A 15,915-nucleotide genomic window follows, 5' to 3' on the forward strand; every position below is an offset into this window, starting at 1 on the left:
CCTGCGCATGGGCCCGCCCCCACGTCCGCGGGGGGGAGGGGGGTCGCGGTGCACGGCGGGAGTTGTAGTCCACCTCGGTCCCTCCCCGACTCCACTCCCAGGATGCCGCGGTGGCGCCGCCCGCCGACAGAGGGCCGAACCTGATTGGCTGGTTCGTCGACCGCCGTCGCTCTCAGTGCGCGGCCTCCTGCTCCACCTGACAATCGGTGAGTTGGCAAGCCCGACCGAGTGGCTCCACGTTCACACCAAAGATTTTATTTAATAAAAGACGGGATGCCGCGTCTGTCGTGGGGTGAATCCTCCCAGGGTGACTTATTTGACGACACCGGCGTTGGTCCGGCATGGGTACGGCGGTTATGCGCATGCGCGGCTTGCTCCGGCCGGCAGCCGCACATGCGCAGTTTTGCGCCGCCCCGGCAGCCGCACATGCGCAGTTTTGCGCCGCCCCGGCAGACGCACATGCGCAGTTGGAGACTGCCGGCTCCCCCGACGAGGAGGGTGTCGTTTCGTCCCCCTCCTGGGTCCCAGGTTCCCGTCGGTTGATGTCGGTTACCCCGCACTGGTGGTAAGATTTGCCATCTGATGGTACTGGGGAGATCTTTTAACAGGCATTTCTGTTCCATTGGCCAATGTGAACCTGGTGGCAAATGGTCAATGAATGAGTGTGGGTTGGCTGTTCCTCTGGGGAGGGCATCACTCGATGCTCTGAGGAAGGAGGCGAGAAGGTTTCGATGCACAACCAATTCCATATGGAGTGAGGTGCTGGGAGTGAAATAAGCTGAACCAAACTTTAAAGGGTCTCCATTAAATATTGGCTAACAGAAATAGAAAGAAAATGCTGGGTCACTCAGCAGGTCAGGCAGCATCTGTGGAGAGAGAAACTGTTAAACACGGCAGGATCTGTGGAACGGGAAACAGACTTCGGGAGGATCCTTTGTCTCAGTCAGTTCTGATTAAGGGCCTTCAACCTGAACTATTGACTCTGCTTTTCATGCTACAGATACTGCCTGGCCTGCTGAGTGTTTCCAGCATTTTCTTTCTATTTCTGTCAGCCAATATTTAATGGAGACTCTTTAAAGTTTGGTTCAGTTTAGTTTATGCCCAACTCAACACCTCATTACACATGGAATTGGATGTGCATCAAAGGAGCCTTCAAAGCCTTTACATTTTGATATTTTCTAAGTGTCCTGGTGTAACATCCTTTTATATTGATTTTTGTATAATGAACAAAAAAGTTCTCTAGTATTTGTGTGTGTATGTGTGAACATTCATCTGTTTAAAGATTTGTTTTCCTTTTATGGGTTGTGGGTGTTGCTGTAAGTTGCCCTGATGAGCTGGTGATAGGCTGTCTTGCCTATGTTGTAACTGCTGAGTGACTTAGCAGGTTATTTCAGAGAGCATTTAAAAGCCAATGGAGGCAGTGCCTGACTTGTCAATTATACCAAATTAATTCTGATGATAGCTCATTTTCTCCCTCCACAGTCGGTCGTTGTCTCGTGGATGTTCACCATTTTCTGTTTTGATTTTGCTTTAGAACCTGGAGGCACATAGTTAAGACCAGGTAAGTCACAGACATAGAGTCATACAGCACAGATACAGGCCCCTTGGCCCAACCAGTCCATGCCGACCACGGTGCCCACCCACCTAGTCCCAATTTCCTGCGTTCGGCCCATATCCCTGCAAGCCCCGCCCCTCCATGTACCTATCCAAGTGCTTCTTAAATGCTGCTATTGTACCTGCCTCACCCACTTCCTCTGGCAGCTCGTTCCATATACTCACCGCCCTCAGCGTGAAAAAGATGCCCCTCAAATCCCCTCGTATGGTAAGTTTTCCCCTTCCCTGAGCAACACCTGTTGGTAGGTATAATAAACCTTTAAAAATTATGTTGTCAAAGGCATGTATGTATAAGAGAGTTTCTTTTTTTCCCTGTAAATGCATATGTGACTTAATTCCAGTAATTGACCATAAATGAAAGAGTATTAAGTACAGAAGTAGGGAAGTCACGTTACAACTGTATGGGCCTTTGGTGAGACTGCATCTGGAGTCTTATGAGGAACGATTGACTAGATTGGGCCAGGACATTCTGTATCAAAGAATGAGAGGTATTGGTTTATTATTGTCACTTGTACCGAGGTACAGTGAAAAGCTTGTCTTACAAACCAATCGTACAGGTCAATTCATTACACAGTGCAGTTACATCGAGTCAGTACAGAGATTTGACAGGGTAGATGGATACACAAGATACTGCAGATGCTGGGATCTGGAACTGTTGGAGGAACTCACTGGGTCAGTCAGCGTCTGTGGAGGCAGTTTGTTTTGTTGACAGAATTGATGCTGTGAGAATATTTCTCCTGGTGGGGGAGTGTTGTGCTTAGGATAAAAGGTCACCCATTTATTTCCTGAGTGTTGTGACTCTTTGGAATTCAGTACCCCAGAGATCTATGGATGCTGAGTCATTAACTGTATCAAAGGCCAAGAGATTTTTGTGTTTATGGAGGCCAAAAGGGAGAGCTCAAGAAGGTAAGAAAGGAGCCGAGGCCAAGATCAGACTAGTTGTGATCGATTGAATGGCAGAGCAGGTTTGAGGGATTTTTGGTTTATTTATTGTATTCTTTTGCTGCAGTTGTAGAAGTTCATTGCATTTACTTCATTTGTGTAAATTTTGTTGTTAAATGCCTGGGCATTATCGGATGACCTGTTCTGGGCCCAGCACACAGATGCAATCACAAGGAAAGTGCACCAGCATCTTTTCTTTACTTAGAAGGTTAAGGAGGTTTGGCTTGTCACCGAACATTCTAACAAACTTTTACAGATGTACTGTTGAAAGTATCCTGACTGGTTGCATCGTGGTCTGGTACGGCAGTTAGAATGTGCAGGAATAAAAGAAGCTGCAGATAGTAGTGGACTTAGCCCAATACATCACGGGCACATCCCTCCCCACCATCGGTAGTATCTACAGGAGGCGCTGCCTCAAGAAGACAACATCCATCATCAAAGATCCCCACCATTCTGGCCATGCCACTTTCTTGCAGCTACCATCGGGCAGGAGGTACAGAAGCCTGAAGTCCCACACCACCAGGTTCAAGAACAGCTACTTCCCTTCAACCATTCGGTTCTTGAACCAACTGGCTCAATCCAAATTGCTACAGTATAGCAAAACTATGACCACTTTGATCACTTTGCACTAAGATAGACTTTCTTTTGTTCTAATTGTGTTCTTTTCTGTAAAAATTGTGTATAATTTATGTTTAATTTATGGTTGTGTATAATTTAATTCTTGTGAATACTGCTCATCTGATACTATGTGCCTGTGGTGCTACTGCAAGTAAGTTTTTCATTGCACCTGTGCATGTGACAATAAACTCGACTTTGACTTTGAGACATGTTTTTTTTTCCACATAGCCATGTCTGGAATCAATCGAAGAGAGAAGAAATATGCCAAGAAGATGAGAAACCAGCCTAGCAATGTCACCTTTTCATCATCTGATCCAGGGGCTGGTAGATCTGGAATAGGATCAATTGAATCTCAGTCAGGTAATCCACAACATAGCTGGTTTACAGAGCTTCAAGAAGGTGTACAGTGTTTGAATAATCTGAGGTTTCAAGCAGCATATACTTGAACTATGGGCAGAAAGTAAAAACATAGCTCCATTGTTGGTAAAGCACACATTGCCCAATGTTCTGTTGGCTTTGCTCTATCCTTGTCCAGGCGTGTGCCCTAATTTAAGCTGCCCGACTTTTAGTCAGTATTAATTGGTAATTGGTTAATTATTGTCATGTACCGAGATACAGTGAAAAGCTTTGTTTTGCATACCATCTAGACAGATCATTCCAAACATGAGTACATCGAGGTAGTACAGAAGGAAAAAACAATAACAGTGCAGAATATAGTGTTTAGATGCATGATTGCTTTGGGTTATACAGTTACAGAGAAAGTGTAGGTAGACACATAAGGTGCAAGGACCACGGCGAGAGAGGTTGTGAGATCAAGAGTTCATCTTTATTGTACAAGAGTTTTGGTCAAGAGTGTTCTAACTGCCGGATAGAAGCTGGTGGTACGAAAATTAATCATTACTGCAATGCACACTTGAATTCAAAAGGTCTCCTGACTATTTTCCCCCATCCCCTTCATTTTCCACCTTACCTAAACTTGAACTCCTCTAAAATACTGCTGCCTATATTAACTTATACCAGGTCGTGGTCACTCATCACTCCTGTGCTTACACAGTGCCTGCCGTTTGTAGCTCTGACTTGCAGTATCCTCGTATTGGATAATATCCAATACCAAATATCCTCATATTTGGTATTGGATATTATCTGTAGTGGTGCAGTGCTCAGAACTGTACACTTCCAGATCTATAGGGCAGCTGTTAGTGTGGTAGAATCTGTAATTGTAGGCTGGGAACTTTCAATCTTGATTTTTATCAGAAGGCTTTTTGCAATCTTTAGGGTTCTGGCTAAACAAATTATGGCATCTTATTTTTAAAATTGAAAATCATTCACCTGGTTTTCCTCGGCATTTGCTTGTTTGTGCGCTAATTTTTTTCTAGGTGCTGTCTGCCTTTTCAGCCAAAGGATAATAGAAATCAGGAACACCACCAGAGTACAGAAGGGAGCAGAGGGCCCTGTCAGAGTGGGGTAGGAGAGGAGGCACAGTGGAGCAGCTAGCAGAACAGTGGCCTCAGAGCTTTGGCAGCCTGGTTCAATCCCGACCTCTGGTGCTGTCTGTGTGGGTTTGCACATTCTTTGAGTCTGCATGGGTTTCCTTTGGATGCTTTGGTTTCCATCTATATCCCAAAGATGTGTAGGTTGGTAGGTTAATTGATTGCTGTAAATTGACCCTGGTTTGTCCCTGATTTGTAACTAAGTGGTAGAATCTGGGGGAGTTGATGGGAATGTGGAGTAAATAAAATGGAATTGGTTTGTATGGGTGCTTGATGGTTGGTGTGGACTTAGCTGGCTGAAGTCTTGATTCCATGCTATATGATTCTGACACACCAATTGGTTTGTAACAGGTAGCCCAGTGTGCTTAAAGAGAATGGGGATGTTGCACCAAAGCAGGTTTTTGAGTTTGAGATCTGTCAGAACGATACAACATTTTTGGATTATTAGCTCTTTTTGTATTGAAATAAAAACTTTTCTATCAATCACTTCTGGTTTTTACTTTGGAATTCAGATGTCAATTATAGAGAACAGCAGAGAGGTTCACATGGAGGATATTGCCACAGAGGCCAAGGAAGTGATCGCAAACATCTTCAAAATGTTCCCAAATTTTTATTTGGTAAGTAAGTATTCTGCACTGGACAGCAGCAGCCTGTGTTTTTGTAGCAATCCTAATGTAATAAATTATTGTAATGTTACAGGAGCAGTAGCAATCACAACTTGCGATATTAGGGCACAGAAGGTGGGTTTTATAGAGCTCTTAAAGGAGAGATGGAAAGGTTTGAGGAGGGAATTCCAGACTTTGGGCTCTTAACACAGCTGACAATAGTGGATCGATCAGGATTGATAAAGAGCCCTGAATTGGAGGAGTGTTAGAGGAAATTAGAAGTAGGGAACAGCAGAATTTTAATTCATTATTTGGATAATCAAATCAACAATAAAACAATTACACAATTCCTTGTGTTCAATGGCCTTAACACACTTAGTCATTTTTCTCTGTGTAATAGCTGATTCATTATACACTGATCTTCTCCATGACCTCCTGATGGGTTGGTAACAATATTGGGGTAAAACTTCTGGTACGTGAGTGCTTTGTGCACGGATGTCCACAATGAAGTTTGAACCCAATTGAAGTTTGGGTTTTCTCTACCAGTAACACCTCCCTCCAATCCCTAACAAGGTTCACAGGTTGGGAGTGATGAATTTATAAATAGTGCCCTGGCAGATACAGAGGAGTAATATACTTGTTCTTTATTCAGATTTTCCATAAAACTAACCAATAGACATCGCCACAGAACAATTTCTCCAACCTTAGGTCTTCATGTATTGAACAAGAGGACCCAAAAGCCACCTTGATGTTATGTAGAATTTCCATCATCTCGTTCAAGAAATTGGATTCATTATTTTGTGCTTAAACTTTCTGTGAATTAAAAATTGCAACTTAAACAACATTGGTTGGGCCATTTCATGTACTGCATTTCCACAGATGGCTTCATACAGCAATTCTGGAAATGCCACAGCCAAAAGTATCTTTGTGATTATGTAGGCTGGTGTAAAGCTGTAAAATAACCTGTGTTCAAATATTGATACAGATGGTTGTCAAGTAGTCAATGTGAATGAACGTGAGCATGTACCAACTTCAGGAGTAAAAATGCAAGGGGGGTGGAATTAGATTCTGATGGTGGGGTAAAGTTGGGAAAAGGAAAATTATGTCTCTAACATCTATTTTTCACATTACAGCAAAAGACTTTGCTCAGTACCGTGCTGCAGAAATCAATGCCATGTTAAAAGCAGTAGCGCACAAATCTAACTCTCAGTTTCTGCAGTCCCTACCACCACATCTGCGCAGAAGAGCTATGAGTGACAACGTTAAACGTCTCCCTCGAAGGCTTAGAGAAATTGCAAAGAAAGAGGTAAATTTATTTCAAATGAATCAAAGTTATTACTATTTGAAATGGTAAACTAAGTTGGTAAATTGTTTTATTATTATCGCATGTACTGAGGTACAGTGAAAGATTTTGTTTTGCGTGCCATCCAGACAGATCAATTCATTACATCAGTGCATTGAGGTAGTACAAGGGAAAACAATAACAGAATGTAGAATAAAGTGTCACAGCTACAGAGAAAGTGCAGTGCAGGGAGACAACGTGCAAGGCCGTAACGAGGTAGATTGTGAGGTCAAGAGTCCATCTTATCATACTAGGGGACCGTTCCGTAGTCTTATAATAGTCTTAAATAGTCTTCTGTTTGGAGTGAAGGCAAAAGCCCTGAAGTTAATTGGTTAGTTGCTTGCTGTGAGTTGTGGGTGGTGGGTTATGTTTGTTCTAATGTGGAAGGCAGACATTTGGGTGGAAGGCAGACATTTGGGTGAATGGCTTATATCGGCATCTGTAAAAGAAGTTGCAGGTTCTGTTAATTTATGGGCTGACAAGCCTGAAAATTCTTACTGGATCACTAAATCTGGCATTTGGTAGCAACCTTGCATTAGACTTTTGTAACTCCTCATGTAAATATTTACCATTTACTTGATGCCATTACAGCCAAACAACTCTCAGCATAGCCTCTACAGCTGATCCCTTGCTGCTATACTTCACATTGTGCATGATGTACACATTGGTAGCTTATCATTATTACAATTATCATCTCTAAAATAATCTGAGCTTTGATTATAATTGGTGGTGGTGTTGATGGTGAAAAGAATGGTCTTGGGCTACAGAACGATTTTGATCAGCTGGTAAATTTGGCAGAGCAATAACAAGTGGAATTTTAATCTCCATAAGTGTGAGGTAAATGATTTTGGGAGATCTAATAAGGGTAGAATTTACCCCATGAATGGTAGGACCCTAAGGAGTATTGAGGAACAGAGGAGGGACCTTAGTGTACAAGTCCATTGATTCCTAAAAGTGGCAGCACAAGTAGATCAGGTGGTGAAGAAGGCATAAGGGGTAGTGGCCTTCATTGGCCTGGTATAGAATACAAGAGCAGGGAGATCATAGTACAAATCTATGCAGCTGTGCTTGGGCCACGGCTGGAGTATTGTGTGCAGTTCTGGTCACCACACTATATGAAGGGTCAAGCTTGAGACAGAAGAGATTTACCAGCATGCTGCCTGGGATGGGGGCATTTCAGTTATGAGGTGAGGTTGTGTAGGCTGGGTTTGTTTTCCTTGGAGTGGGGGTGGTGTGAAGGAAGCTAATAGAAGCATATAAAATTATAAGGGGTGTGGATGGGGTGGAAAGTGAGAAATTTATCCCCATTATGGAGGTATCTAAATCTACAGGTTTAATGTGGGGAGTAAGAGGGTTAGAAATGAACTAAGGAAATCGTTTTCACTTCAAAGGTGGCTGCAATTTGGAATGCATTATCTGAGAAGATGGTGGAGGCAGGTGCTGTCACAGCATTAAAGGAGTATCTGGACGAGCACTTGAATCACCAAGACATTAAAGGCAAAGGACCAAGTGCTAGTAAATGGGATTAATATAGATGGGTACTTGAGGGTCAGTTTGGATATGGTAGGCCAAGGGCCGGTATCTGTGCTGTATCATTCTTTGTAACGTACAAGCATTTTATGAGTTAGGTTATAACTGGTTTGAAACCACAGTAAGACTGTCACTGTAAAATAAACTGTGTTCAGATGTTGATGATACAGATGTTTGTTAAGTGGTCAAAATGAACTACTTGAAAATGGTTTCTGAAAGCCCTAATTGAGTAACTTACTGACCAGAGATTTTCCACAGATGGAAAAGATTGCCCATTTGAAAAAAGAGCAATCAAAGAGCAAGTCTCGCAAAGCCCGTCGACGACATGGGAATTTGTTGCTGGAATTTAACCGAAGACAAAGAAGAAACATTTGGCTGGAAACTCACATATGGCATGCAAAAAGATTCCATATGGTCAAAAAGTGGGGATACTGTCTGGCCAATAAACCGACTAGTAAAAGTTATAGAGCGTGCTACCGTGCTATGACACAGCAGTGCCTACTTCAGGTACCCTTCAATTATTTTGTGAAGGAGAATTACGTTGTATATAATAAATATTTCAAAAGTCCTTTTGAGTGAATAATTTAAAAATTGACTTCCACTATAAATGCTGTAAAGCTGTTTTAAAATGTAATACCCCACTTATTCATCAGCCTCCTCCACCTATGATAATGAGACAGAACACTTTAAAGCAAAGGAAGGTTTCCTCAGTGATGTATGGGTGGGAGAATTCTTGTTGAATCTTGAATGAATGCCAGCACTGCATAGTTGACTGTTCAGTGTCTTAATTGGAAAGTCTGGAAAATGTCATAATTTATTTCTTCCTGCTTTTCAACTGACCCTAATCTCTTAATCATTGTGATTTTTACATAACTTGTATAATCCAGCAATGGCCTTGAAGACCAATCAGTTTGGAACGTAGAAGGCTGACTGCATGAGATTAATGAATTTAGTAATAGCTCACAACATAATGTGTTATAATTCATTTACTTTGTTTTGATAGGTCTGTGAACCATGTTCAATTCTGCTCCAGAAAGATTATTTAAATTTTATTGGAGACTGCAGTTGGAGATTGTCCACTGGTGTTTTGTCCAAAAAATTACTGCACTGCCGGAAACCAGGGGGAGTTTTCTTTCTTAAAGCATTGCATTTCCAGTTAGATTATCAGGATAATTTGTGATCACGTACTATGATTCAATTAAGTAAGAACTTATGTCCAAATAATTTAATCGGTAATTTTTTCTAATTTTATAAATTTTTTAACCTCATTTAAATCTCCTACTAAAAATGAAACTATGTTGAAGATTTGTAGATATTTCAGAACAGTGTTTTTATACAAAGAATAACCATTTAACTGGTAAACATAACACTTGTTTAAAGCTTAATGTGTTGGGAGCTTTTGGCCATAGGTTTCACTAGGAACCCTGGAAGTACAAAAATCAAAATTTGCATTCAACATGTCTTCCTTCAGAACTCCTGCCAGCTCCAACAAGGTTCCACCACCAAACACCTATTCCCTCTCCTCCTCTTTCAGCATTTCAAAGGTATCTCTCCTCAGCCCACTCTTCTGTCCCTGCCTACCACTCCCTGTTGTATGGCACTTTCCCGTGCAACTGTTGGAGGTGCAACACCTATTCTTGTAGTTCTTTCCTTCCCACCATCTCAGGATCTAGACTGTTCTTCCAGCTAAAGCACCAATTCACTTGCATTTTTTCCAATCTAGTGTACTGCATTTGGTGTTCACAATATGGCCCCTACTTCTGGAGAAACCAAACGTAAGTTGGGTGATTGCTTTGCAGGGCACCAGCACTCAATCAGCTTCCATTTGTCTGCCATTTTAATTCATTATCCCACTTCCACTCTGTTCGTGACCTGCACTGTTACAACAAGGCCCAATGCAAGCTTGAGGAGCAAGATCTCATCTTCCATCTGGGCATAACACAGCCTACAGGACTCAGTATCAAATTTTCCAACTTTAGATAACTTTTTTTATACGAAAATGTATACTTTTGCCTCCCATTAATTTGGTTCAGCTTTTCCTTTATTTCCCTTTGATATTGTCTAATTTGCTGAGCATGTCCCAAGCCTTACCATTAACACTACACAGAGGTTAATCTGATCTCAACTGCCCCTCAATTACCGCATTAGCCATCCTTTCTCAGCCTATCAGAGAAATTCCCTTTGCTCCACTCAGCCCCTCTCCCACCTTCTCTGCTACCCAAAACTAGTTTCTCTCTTTCCCATTTCTGATGAAGGGTCCCAGATCTGAAACGTTAACTGTTTGTTTCCATGGAGGTTGCCTGACTGCTGAGTGTTTCCAGCATTTTCTATTTTCATTTAAGCATTTTTATATATTTGTCTTTCAGGATATGTCTTACTATTGCTGTTTGGAGCTGAACGGAACACAGGAGAATCTCCTGAAGGCTCTTGCACCTTTGAGCAGCAGAGAAGCAGGTATTTTCATCATTATTCTCAAATCCAAATGGGAAAATTCAAACATTCTTTTCCTTTCATTCTGTTGCTTCTCAAATGATGGAGACCATGCCGTATGCTTTCAGGCTTTTAGACGGTCCTTTTTGACACAGCTGTTAGTGGATTACTTTGTGGTATGTGTGAGGCAGGGCTCAGAGTCCCTCATCTTTGACCAGGCAACCAAAGCTACCAGTGGCTACTCATAACCCAATCCACATAGTTTCTGTGTAATAACAAGAATTTAGTATTGTTTCTGTTTTTGTTTGTACTTATCAAAAAGAGCATTAATGTCAGTTTAAATGAATGGTGTCTTTTCCCCTTTTGCCAGAGCAGAAGGAGTTTAAGGCGCTTGGAGAGATCTCTACGAGCAAATGAATAGGTTTGAATTGTTACACCTCTGCTAGCAATGCCCAATTTCTAGATCCTCCTCTCCCTTGCTTGTACAGTCCAGGTGGTTAAGAGGCCTACACCCTCTTTGTTTACTGAGAGCTGGGGCAACATTACAACTCTCCCTCCCAGGTCAGAAGCATTTGCCTTAAAGTAAAAAGTGTGATACCCTTAAACTGATGGGTCTACTTGCACTGAATGATTTTGTGACCTCAATTTTACGCCCCCCTCCACTGAGAACAAGCTGGCCATGTAACTTGCTGCATCTGTGTACTTCAGTTCCACTCCTCTCCATTAATGGCACTGCAGTTATCTTGCCCCACTTCCCATTTTACCTAAACACTGTGCTTTTTTGACTCGCTGTATAGAATGTCACAAGGTCAAGGTCATTCAATAATTAGTTGTTTATGAAAATGAAAAAAGCTTGTGATGATTTTTGTCCTCTCCACTGTACATAAAACTTCGGCACATTTATTTATGCCTTAAATTGTCTTATGAATATCCATCCAGCTGATTTCTGTGGTGCTGCAGGTCCAACGTTTGCGTCTGTGGACTGCCTATCTGGGAAACGTCAAGGGTCATTGGTTCTCTACAAGGCTGAGCAATATCCTGAGAAGCCACTGGGTCCTATTACGTTCCTATGGCGGCCCAAAGCAGAGCCTGAAAACCATTCTGAAAACAGGCAGCTTTGGATCTGGGCACATCCAGCACTTAAAATGGTAACTAATTTCCATTTGGGTATTTTATCAGGTAGAGATTTACGACATGTTAATAGGTGGCTTTGATGAAATTACTATAAAATTTGTAGCCAGCCATAACTTGACTTTGATTGTTATAATTTTGAAGAATATTATACACTCCAGGATGCTGTGTATAAGAGTAAAGAAATAGTAGCTGGAATAGATCACACATTGCCTTGAAACTGTTAATTGCGTGTGATCCCTTGCTCACTACTGGCAGGGATTTGACCAGTTTAGACTAGTTGAGAATTCCTTCCTGCTTTTGCACCTCCTTGCGGTTCCTCACTAAAGTTCCCTCTGCATGATTCTAAATTTATTTTCGTTCAGCATCTTTTTTTCCTACTTCTTATCCTTGGAAAGCACGTTAGAGATGTTTTGCGCATTGGAAGCTTTACCGATGCAAGTTATACAAGACTTGGAAGTGATCCATGTTGACTTGGGTACATTTTTATAGATGTAAGCCATCAATGTGAAGCTAGTTTCCACACAAGGAATAGCTGAAGTGAATTGCAGACACCTATTTAAGGGGGAATCTGGATAAGCACGCAAGGGAGAATGGGATGGAAGGATGTGCTAGATAGTGAGAGGAAGAAGTATGCAAGGAGACAGTTCATTTAACTGAAAGGAGACTCAAGTTGCGCATACATACCATATTGAGTAGACCAGACGCTGGAAGGTCTTCCCCTGGCTGGGGTGTCCAGAACCATATATTGTGGTCTCCAAAGTAAAGGACTGGACATTCAGGGCTGACGTGAGAAGGAATTTTGACAGTGAGTAATGATTTTGTTTATTCTCAACCTGAACAGATAGAGATTGATGTTAATAGAATCTCAGGATATGGGGTTGGTGCAGGAAGGTAGCATTTAAAGTAAAAGGTCAGCTGTGATCTTAATGAATGGTGGAGCTAGTACGAGGGGCTAAATGGCCAATACCTTCTATTTATGGTATTGTAGGTGCAGAAACCTTTGTGTTGATGACTGTTTGGATAACATCATTAATGTTACCAGAACTGGACCACTACTGACTACTTGTTGCCAGACCCTGTACTATTTTTCTGGATCCCTAGTTTGAATTTCCCAAATGACTTTGATTAGTTATCTACTTTTTGAAGGGTTATTACAATTAGGATTTGAATGTAATTTTTATTATTCATTATTTTCATATTCAGAAGGGTTTTCCTTTTTACTGTTTAGTTGGGTTTTTTCAGCCATCAGTAAAGCTGTTATAACTATGTCTGGTACAAGTTGTGAGTGGCCTTGTAATGCCATCTTGACTCGGCAGTAGCAGTTGGAAGGTCGTAGGTTCAAGTTATTCTCTATAATGTAAACCATCACATCAATGCAATAGAGTTGCATTAACCCTTGTGGTGCATTGTTTTCAAGAGCAAATCAGTCAAAAGAGGAAAGAAGCATTTACACAGGTAGAAAGTTGTAAAGAACTAAGTGTTAGAAGCAAGGGATAAATCTTGTGGCTTAAGGATTTCCCCCAACACAGATGATTAGATAAGATGCTTAATTTTGTGTTGCACTCTGTTACGGAATGGCCTATCTGCCGGGGGATCTGTGAACCTCGATGGAAGATCTGAAACAAAAACAAAATGCTAAAAGTACTCAGCAGGTCAGACCATGTCTGTGGGAAGAGAAGCAGAGTCAACATTTCAGGTTGGAGACTCTTTGTCAGATTCAATAGCTCTCCAGCATCTGCAGGTTTTTTTTTGATTTTTCACTGGAAGGTTTGCATGATTTTTCTTTTAACTGAGAATGACTGCTGGATCTCAAATATGGCTGGTGCAGTTCTCATTCTGGGAACTTCTTTGTGTGTCTCAGCATAATTTGTTGACAGTCCACAGTTTGTATTTATTGTATTTTGTATTTTTTTAGGATCTATTAACTGAGCTTCAGTTGGCCTGTCAATGTTCAGATGATCCTTTACCTGAACCAGCTCCTACTGAATGCAACACTTCAACACAGAAAGGAGCTGGCTTGAAAAGAAAACTGCAGGACAAAGTTGGAGAGAAGGTCGTACCCAAGAAAAAAATAATAGGCAATAGTACCAGAGATCCATCGAAACCAGTGTCTTGGACGTCGTTAACTACTGGCATTGTAATAGAGTGAGTAGGAACCTTTTGTGTTGATGACTGTTTGGATAGCATCATTAATGTTACCAGAACTGGACCAGTACTGACTACTTGTTGCCAGATCCTGTACTATTTTTCTGGATCCCTAATTTGAATTTCCCAATTGACTTTGATTAGTTATCTACTTTTTGAAGGGTTATTACAATTAGAATTTGAATGTAATTTTTATTATTCATTATTTTCTTATTCAGAAGGGTTTTCCTTTTTTTAAAGTGTTTAGTTGGGTATTTTCAGCCATCAATAAATTCAGAATCATATTTATTATCACTGACTTATACTGTGAAATTTGTTGTTTTGTGGCAGCAGTACAGTGCAAACACATAAAGTTACCATGAATTACAAAAATAGTGCAAAAAAAAGGAATAACAAGGTAGTGTTTATGGACCATTCAGAATTATGATGGTGGAGGGGAAGAAGCTGTTTCTGTATCATTGAGCGTGGGTCTTCAGGCTCCTGTACCTCCTCCCCAATGGTAATAATGAGAAGAGGGCATGTCCCAGATGGCAAGGGTCCTCAGTGATGGATGCAGCCTTCTTGAGGCACCACCTCTTGAAGATGTCCTCGACGGTGTGTAGGGTTGTGCCCATGATGGATCTGGCTGAGTCTACAACCTTCTTCAGCCTCTTGCGATCCTGTGCGTTGGAGGCTCCATACAATCAAGATACATTGGCTTTTGGTCTCTATAAAGCACAACTAAATCAAAATTACTAACGGTGAAATTACTGACCTAATTCATAAATCATTTTAAGTATTTCTTAGATAAAGTTTTCATTCATCTTATTGCAAATCCTTTTTTTCCCTTCACTGTTCACCTGCATCTTTATTCTCTAGTGCCTTGTATCTTTTAGTTCCAGCATTTGTATTTTTCTTTTCTTCTTCCTTCATTAATCTCTAGGTAGATCATGTATGATTAATGAATCTTTATCCAATGTATGAGTAGGTACCACCATGACTCGGGTTATTCACTTTCTCAGACCTTCCTGTTGTTCTCTTCACCCCTTCCACTTTTTTCTCTGCAGCTTAAATCATGCTTGCTTTCTGACTTTTCTCATTTCTAACCTGATTTTGGAAGTATTTCCAGCACTCTGCTTTTATTTTGGATTTCTAGCATCTGCAGTATTTTGCTTTTCACTTCACAAATGGATTGCTTAGTGGTCACTGTGAAAATTTTGAAAACTACAGGCATTGTTCTCAAAGCAAAATGAATGGAAATGTTAATTCTGCATGGCTGATATTTATTGCCAACACAGAAAAATGTTTCTCCAGGTAAGCCTTTGGGGATTTTTTTGGGGGTTTGTATCAAAACTGAAAAATTCAAGCCATAATTATAAACAAAAAAACACCGCTGAGGTTTAGCAGTCTGAACTCAAACTCCAATCCAGTCGATTCACTGTACTTTTATGTTAAAAGAGTGAAAAAACTTCAGAGTCATAAGATGGTTGACTTTCCATAGGAGTGCCGGTGTGGCTTTTGAGTGTGTTGAATAAAAGCTTGACTCTCAAAGTTGATATTGCATTTCTTCTGTTAGATCAAGTCATTACTTATTGAAAGAGTCTATCGTTACACATTAATGGCAGTTATTTTAATTGGTTGGAAGTTGTCTGAAAAGAATCACCGAATCACCAGAGTAAGGGTGGATGAAAACTTGCTCAGTGTTTCAACGAGTAAAAATTTCCTGCTTTGATAATTTGGAGAGATGTGAGTGTGAGACAATAGAGAATAGTGAAACAGCCTTGGTGTATTGAAATCCAGAAATGTATGTCGATGGAATGGTATATCAATCCACTTTGCCGTTTGGTTTCTCAAAGTTCGTCATTAATGCCAAAAACCTATTGTGCTGTTTTGGAAGTTAGATCTGTTGATGCTGTCAGCTGCTCTGATATTTTACAGAATCAAGGTAATGGTGGGTAAAGGAATTTTTTACTCCTGGATTATAATCTGTAATATTCCTTGTATGTCCTTTTCATCCTTGGAGACGTCTTATCCTAGAACCAAAGATATTGATCCATGAACTACTGATCTTTCCATTTGAGGACTG

The 15,915-nt window shown here is 41.0% G+C and overlaps 1 protein-coding gene across 4 annotated transcripts in view; it reads left to right on the top strand.

Moving 5' to 3' along the window:
- Nucleotides 1-7: 7 nt before the first annotated feature.
- Nucleotides 8-15,915, top strand: part of pop1 (POP1 homolog, ribonuclease P/MRP subunit) — a 36,854-nt gene continuing 20,946 nt past the window's right edge. Inside the window, exons 1-9 of one of the 4 annotated variants that reach the window (XM_052023493.1) lie at nt 158-206; nt 1,483-1,561; nt 3,403-3,534; nt 5,177-5,281; nt 6,403-6,575; nt 8,400-8,648; nt 10,508-10,595; nt 11,532-11,719; nt 13,621-13,850. In XM_052023493.1, coding sequence (XP_051879453.1) covers nt 3,405-3,534; nt 5,177-5,281; nt 6,403-6,575; nt 8,400-8,648; nt 10,508-10,595; nt 11,532-11,719; nt 13,621-13,850 — 1,163 coding nt within the window. In that variant the 5' untranslated portion in view covers nt 158-206; nt 1,483-1,561; nt 3,403-3,404. Of the gene's footprint in view, nt 207-469; nt 566-1,482; nt 1,562-3,402; nt 3,535-5,176; nt 5,282-6,402; nt 6,576-8,399; nt 8,649-10,507; nt 10,596-11,531; nt 11,720-13,620; nt 13,851-15,915 lie in introns of those variants that run through there. The other 3 variants (XM_052023492.1, XM_052023491.1, XM_052023495.1) reach the window with 3 other exon arrangements.

This window comes from Pristis pectinata, chromosome 9 (genome assembly GCF_009764475.1).
Source record: "Pristis pectinata isolate sPriPec2 chromosome 9, sPriPec2.1.pri, whole genome shotgun sequence".
Classification (NCBI taxonomy): domain Eukaryota; kingdom Metazoa; phylum Chordata; class Chondrichthyes; order Rhinopristiformes; family Pristidae; genus Pristis; species Pristis pectinata.